This window comes from Vidua chalybeata, unplaced genomic scaffold, assembly GCF_026979565.1.
Source record: "Vidua chalybeata isolate OUT-0048 unplaced genomic scaffold, bVidCha1 merged haplotype W_reject_6, whole genome shotgun sequence".
In the NCBI taxonomy this organism is placed as follows: Eukaryota; Metazoa; Chordata; class Aves; order Passeriformes; family Viduidae; genus Vidua; species Vidua chalybeata.
The window spans coordinates 696,069-702,479 of NW_026530355.1; the positions used below are offsets into that span (position 1 = coordinate 696,069).

Consider the following 6,411-nt stretch of genomic DNA (forward strand, 5'->3'; position numbering starts at 1 on the left):
GGAGGCCGTGCCAGCTTCTGTGGAAGGCCCCGTGCCATTCCCAGCACAGCTGCGTCGGCAGCCCTGGGGGCTCCTTCTGCTGCCCTGAGCCCGCGGAGCAGGGCAGCGTTTGCTGATGGTTTCAGCCATTCCTAAAGACCCTGTCGGGCTGTCTTAGACACTTGGGGTGAGGAATTCCTTCCAACCTGGGCCACTTTGGGTGGGTTGGGGGCGGCCCCAGGGCAGGGGGCAGTGTGTGCAGGGGCCCTTTGTGACACGGTGCTGCGTGGTCACCGTGTCATGGAACAGGACAGCGTGTCCAAGGGCCCTTTGTGACACAGGGTGACATAGGAGCTGGCGGTGACAAGACCACGCCAGAGTGCTTGGAGCACGCGACGGGACAGGACGGGACAGAGCGGTGCCGTGAGGAGCCCCCGCACAGCGCACTCGTTCGTGTCTGACCCGGAGCTTTTCCCAGGCGTTATTCCTGCAGCTGACCTCGAGGCCAGACCACAGGACTTGCTGACCTGTGGCCTTCCTGAGGCTTCTCTTCTGCAGGTGCCCTTGAGGGCAGACCGTGGGACTTGGTGCCCCGGAGGCATCTCCCATCCCTGCCACCGGTGCCCTCGAGGCCTGACCACAATCCTTGACAGGAGTCTCCTGTCCTTGTGGCAGGAGCCCTCAAGACCAGAGTGCAGGACTTGCTGTCCTGTAGCCTTCCTGAGGCTTCTCTCTTGAAGGTGCCTTCCAGGCACGACTGCAGGACTCGCTGACTCGGAGCTTTTCCGAGGCATCTCTCCTGCAACTCGCCACAAATCCAGTCACTGCCATGGAGCAGAGATCCCTGAGAGGGCCCAAGCTGGCCTGGGTGCAGGAGGAGGAAGAAGGCCCTGGAGCTGCCCCAATAGAGGAGATCAAAGAGGTGTTGCGGTTGAAGACTCTACAGGAGGGTGAGTGGCAGAGCTGGGCTTAGGGTTGGTGCCTGCAGCCAGCTTGGCACCATTGCATCCCATCCCACTGCATCCCATGCCATGGCATCCCATGGCATCCCATCCCATGGCATCCCATGGCATCCCATGGCATCCCATGGCATCCCATGGCATCCCATCCCATCCCATCCCATCCCATCCCATCCCATCCCATCCCATCCCCTGGGGACATGCCCACGGACAGGACAGAAGAGGGGCCGGGCAGACACCCCGCAGCGGCCGTGCTCCATCCCCTGGGGCATCCCGGGGCTGTCCCTGCCTGGGGAGCTCAGGGCTGGGCTGTGTTCTCCGGCCTCTCCCGCAGCCCCTCAGCTCTGGCTGCGCTCGCTCTTTGCCAGATGCAGCCGTGGACCGCACACAAGAGCAGGACCCCGCCCGTGGCCTCTTCCGCAGAACAGTGGAGGTACCTGCAGCCATCCCCACCTGGGCTGGGCCTGCTGTCACCGCTCAGCCGAGCACCGTGCTTGGAGCATTCCGTGGAACATCCCTGGCTTCCTGCCCTTCTCCTACACCTGGTTTGCAAATTCATCAGGAGGATTCAGGAGAAAGAGACCAGCACCATGGGCAAAGGGCTCAGAGCATATTCACACACCTTCAAAACCAAGACCTGTGCTGCCCTGCTGGATATGCTCGTAGAGGGCGGGTTTTGCAATCCAAAGCAAATAAGCGGCCTGTGGTTTGAGGGTTTGATCCTCCCAGGAATTGCTTGGCCTCCCAAGCCACACCTGCGGGTCACTGGAAGCCTTTGAGGCCATGGCAGTGTGGTGGGAAGGGAAGCACTTCTCTGGGGAAGCTGGGGACATTCCTCCCTCTGGCAGCTTTCCAAGTCTCCCCGTGCCTTCTCCAGGTGCCCGCCATGGTGAGGTACATCCACCAGTGGCTCATGGACAATCAGTTTGCTGAGCAGAGACTGAACAGGGCCCTGCTGGATCTCACCGAAGAACAGCCTGCTGATGTAGTAATGACACTCCTGTGTGTGGCCCCATCCTGTGACAGGTATGGGGCCACCTGCCCAGAGGGCTCAGGGCTCCCCAGCCCATCAGCCTGTACAGCCTGTGCCAGGTGTCTGACCAACAGAGAGTCCCCAGGGCCCTCTGGCTGCTCCCTTTGCCAGCCCTGGCACCTCAGCCCCCGAGCCTGCTGCCATGCTCCCTCGCTGCCCCTCAGGGGCCTGTCCCCACAGGCCTGGGCTGCCTGGGTGCTGCTGGCGAGGGGCAGTGGGCAGAGGCAGAGCCGGCAGCCAGCTCAGGTCCCCGCTGCTGCCCAGGCCACGGTGCTGTGTCCCAGACCCCCCTGAGACAGAGCTCTAACCCCGCAGAGCTGCTTTCACCATGTGGAAGAGCATCATGTGCTCGCCCAGGACTGCCGAGCCAGTGCAGCTGATGCTCCTCAATGTGCTGGGGAGTTGGCCAGAGCACAGCACGTTCACCTCTGATGGGGACAAAACGGGTGTCTTTGTCCTGGCTGTGAGTTTCTGCAACTGGCCTTTGCTGGTCCCAAGGCCACCTGCCCAGCAGCTCTCCATCCTCCTTGCCCCACTGCATCTCCCTGCCTCAGGCGCTGGGCTGAAACCTGGCCTCGGGGCAGCTTCAGGGGCACCAGGCCCGCTGCTCCCCCTGCGTCTCTCCGGGCCTCTCCCTCCCGTGCTCGGGCCCTGCCACACGGACACCTCGGCACTGAGCGCTGTCTCGGGGGGCTTTGTCCTTTGCAGGCAACTGTGGTGATGTGGAAGATCCTCCAGGTGCCCTGTGTCCCACAGATGGTGACCGTGTATTTCCCCCACCTACTTGTGCATCTGCTCTTCCAAGTGTTCTTCAGCACTCTGGATATGCCAGAGGAGGTCGATACCTTCTGGAAGGGATGCCAGCAGCAATACGGCCTTGCCACCAGCCCCAACAGGTACTCCATCCCACTCCTCTGTCCCTGCCACATCCCTGGGCAGGAGCCAGTGCTCCCAGTGTTACCTGGGCTTTGCTCTGCACGCAGGTTTGCAGTGCGAACCCTGAAGTCCCTGCTCTGCCAAATGGAGCACGAGGATGTGGTGCTGGCAATGGAACGCAAGCGTGGCTGGGACACGCTGCTGTGTGCTGACACCCACCACTATGCCGTGGGTCTGCTGGCCAGGTGAGACCCCCTTCTCCCCGCTGCCTCTGACATTTGTGCTCTGTGCCCAGGGTGCCCCACACAGTCCCAGTGGTCGTGGGCCAGAGGGCCTTGTCACCGAGGCACAGCCAAGCAGACTGGAAAAGGCTGGCAGAGGAGGGTACCCACAAGGAGCTGCCTCCCAAATAGCCCAGGGCCCCTTGCAGGATGCTGGGGAAAGACCAGACCTCTGTGAGTCTGTCCTGGGAGAGGTTTGTCCCCCGGCCCAAAGTCTTGGTTACTTTTTCTCCTGCCAGGGAGATATCCCGTGTCTCCATCCCCTTGTGCTCCCGGATCGCTCGCTACCTGCTCCAGCTGCTCAGCACACTGGAGCCACGCTGGGAGCTGCCCGCCCTGGCCTTCCTTGTGGAGGTGAGCCTGATGGCCAGCGCTGCCTCGCTCAGCTGCCTCCCAGCTCTCTGCCCTCTCGTAGCCGCAGCTGCCTGGGACGGGTGCCCGCGCCCTGTGCTGCTGCCTGGGCCCAGCCCTGTGCGGTTCCGGGCTCCTGCCGGCCGGGTCCCCTGTCACTGCCCTGTGCCTTTCAGGTCCTCGAGTGCCTGAACTTGAGTGGAGGCAGTGCTAACAGAGTCCTGCAAATCTTGTCAAGGCACCTGCACAGCAAGTGCAGGGACAGGCGTCGCCTGGCGCTCAGGGCCCTTCTCAAGCTCATTGACAATCCCTCGATGGTGAGAAGGGGGCAGCGGCTGAGGCTGCGCTCGGGAATGCAGTCGCTTGGGCTTTGCTGGGCTTTAGGCACTGGGGCAGCTGCTCCCAGCTCTCCTGCCTCCTGCTTCAGCTGCCCAAGTGCTCCGCAACAGCCCTTTGGCCTCTAGGCCCTGCGGCAGCAGGATGGCGTTTCACAAACTTGTGTTCCGCACAGAGTGAAAAAATGGGGAGCCTGACTGAAAGTCTTGTGGAGCTCCTGTGCGACGCAGATGGAGAGATAGTTAGCATGACAGTCATGCTCCTCAGCTTTATCTCCCGGGACAAGGACATGCTGATAGGCAGCTCCATTGCACTGCGGCTGGTTGAGGCGCTCCTGCCACTCTTTGACCACGTAAGGCTCGCTGCCTCCAGCCACAGCCACTGGCTGCTGCCCGGACACTTTGTGCCCTGTGGATTTCCAGGCCTGAGCCAAGCTGAGCCCCGTGCAGCCGATGCTCAGGTCTTTTTTTCTTCCTTTCATACAGGACAATAGCCAGGTGCAGCTGCTCTCCATCCTGCTCTTCCAAACATTGCTGTCTCTTCCACTGCAAAAGGACAAAAAGGCCCTGAAGACACACGTGCGCCAGAGCCTGCTGCCACTCTTCTTCCACTGCCATGATGAGGATGGGCGTGTGGCACAGGTGAGGACTCGTGGGCTGCTGCTGTCCCCCTGGGAGGCGGCTCAGCTGCCTCCTGCCCTGGCGCCTGCTGGGCTGCAGCCTCCTCCAGGCCTTGGCACAGGGACACAGGTCCTGCGCCCTGGGCTGTGGGGCCATCTCCGCGTCTCTGCTGCTCTCCAGGCTTCTCAGGAAACGCTGCTTTGTGTGGCCCAGTTCCTGAAGAGGAGGGATCTGGAAAAAGTGGTGAAGAAGAAGAAGCTGTGGAAGTTCACCGAGTGCCTGGTAAGGATGGTCTGGAAGTGCCGGCCTCAGGCTGGAGAATCCCCCTGAGCGCGGTGCTCAGTGTGCGGGGCTGGCAGCTGTGCCCCTGCCCGCTGCTGCAGCCAGAGGCGGCGCGGGCTCTTCTCCAGGCTCCTGTGGGCCCGAGCTCACGGCGGTGCGGGCAGGGGAGGCTGGGGCTGGGCGCAGGGAGTGCCCGGTCCAGGGGCTGAGCCCGCGCCAAGCCTTCCCTCCTGCCGCTCTCTCCAGCTGGCAGACGACAGCAGCAGAGCGGCCGAGCACCTGCGCCAGGCCATGCCCTACCTGGAGAGCCCAGAGGAGCCCCTGCGAGAGGCGGCCATCAGGTTCCTGGGTGAGCCGCGAGCCCGGGCTCCCTCCCCGCCCCGCCGCAGCTCGGCCCCAGCCCCGCCTGCCGCCCCGGCAGCGGCATCCGGGCCCGGCGGGGTGGAGCCCCGGCTGGCCTGGGCGCTGCTGCCGCCCTCTCGCAGCCGTGCCCTTGGGCGGCAGCGTGCGGCAAGGGCCCGGCTGAGCCCTGCCGGGCCAGGAGGCCGTGTGGCCACAGGGCTGGCAGCGCCGCTGGCAGGGAGCTGTGCCGCTGGGCCGTGACAGGCTCTGTGTTGGCAGGGATGGCCGGGCGGCAGCTGAGGGGGAAGAAGGAAGAGCTCCAGCTCATCTGTGAGGGTGAGTGAGGGCAGCGGGCTGTCAGCGGGGGCTGGCGGGGGAGCTGCAAGCCGTGCCCCGGCTGCGCAGGGCTCTGCTCCCTGTGCGGACGAGGGGCGGCGTGGGCAGAGCACACGGAGATTTCAGGGCCACCTGGGGGATTCGTGGCCAGCAGCTTCGGGCTGATCCCCTTGGTCCCTGCTCCCTGCTGGCCATGGCCGGGGCCGGCTGGGATGGCCCTGGCAGGGAGGTCTCCTCGGGTCCCCTCAGATCCGGGATCTGACCATGGCTCTGTTGCTCTCTCTTCAGCCCTTGAAGGCACGGCAAATGACATCAGCGTCGCCGTTGGAAGCCTGGCAATTCAAACATTGTACATCCTCCAGGCAGTAGAGAGAGCTGGATATTCCCTCTTGGACAGCCTGCATGATCAGCTCCGCAGGGCATGGAGGACACGGCCTCGTCTCTTGGGGCTCGGCTGGCTGCGCTGCCGGAGCTGTGCAGAGTGCTGATCCCAGAGGCTCTGTCTGCTGGGGCCACCTGAGCCAGCAGGAATGTTTCATTTCTTCAAGATTGTTCTTTCGTTCTTTTTGCTTTTCTGTAGGATATAAATATAGGATGTGTTCTAATAGACAGACTCCCAGGATCTTTCTTTTGCTGCCCAGGCTCTGCAGGGCATAGGGGAAGAGGGAGCAAAGGGTGCCTGGGCTCAGCAAGCTGCCCAGGCACGTGCAGGCTTGCAGGGAAAATGGCCAGAATCCCCTTGGCCTTTGGTGGTTCTGCTGAAGCCTTTGTGCTGCCAACAGAAGCGGTGGGCAGGGGCGGGAGTTCCAGGGATCCCTGTGAGACCGGTGCCTGGAGATGGCCACAAGCCCTGTCCCAGGCAGGAACCGCCATCTGTGTCCTCCTGCCCGTGTGTTGCTGGCTGCATTGCTGAGGGCTCCGAGGTGCCTCTGGATGGGGCTCCTCGGGAGCTCCTGTGGGGCTGCGGCGCTGCTGCCGGGCAGGTTGGCCGGGCTGAGGGAGACCCTGAGGGGATG

General features: G+C 63.3%; 1 protein-coding gene across 1 annotated transcript; it reads left to right on the forward strand.

Moving 5' to 3' along the window:
• The first annotated feature begins 309 nt into the window (after window positions 1-309).
• Window positions 310-6,004, forward strand: LOC128783272 (uncharacterized). Its single transcript, XM_053933926.1, has 14 exons — window positions 310-929; window positions 1,307-1,371; window positions 1,816-1,964; window positions 2,287-2,434; window positions 2,680-2,867; window positions 2,955-3,092; window positions 3,368-3,482; window positions 3,656-3,796; window positions 3,991-4,167; window positions 4,301-4,456; window positions 4,616-4,717; window positions 4,964-5,066; window positions 5,339-5,395; window positions 5,684-6,004. Exons 1-14 carry the CDS (start codon window positions 809-811, stop codon window positions 5,881-5,883), a joined length of 1,860 nt encoding a protein of 619 aa, XP_053789901.1. The 5' UTR covers window positions 310-808; the 3' UTR covers window positions 5,884-6,004.
• Window positions 6,005-6,411: the final 407 nt, after the last annotated feature.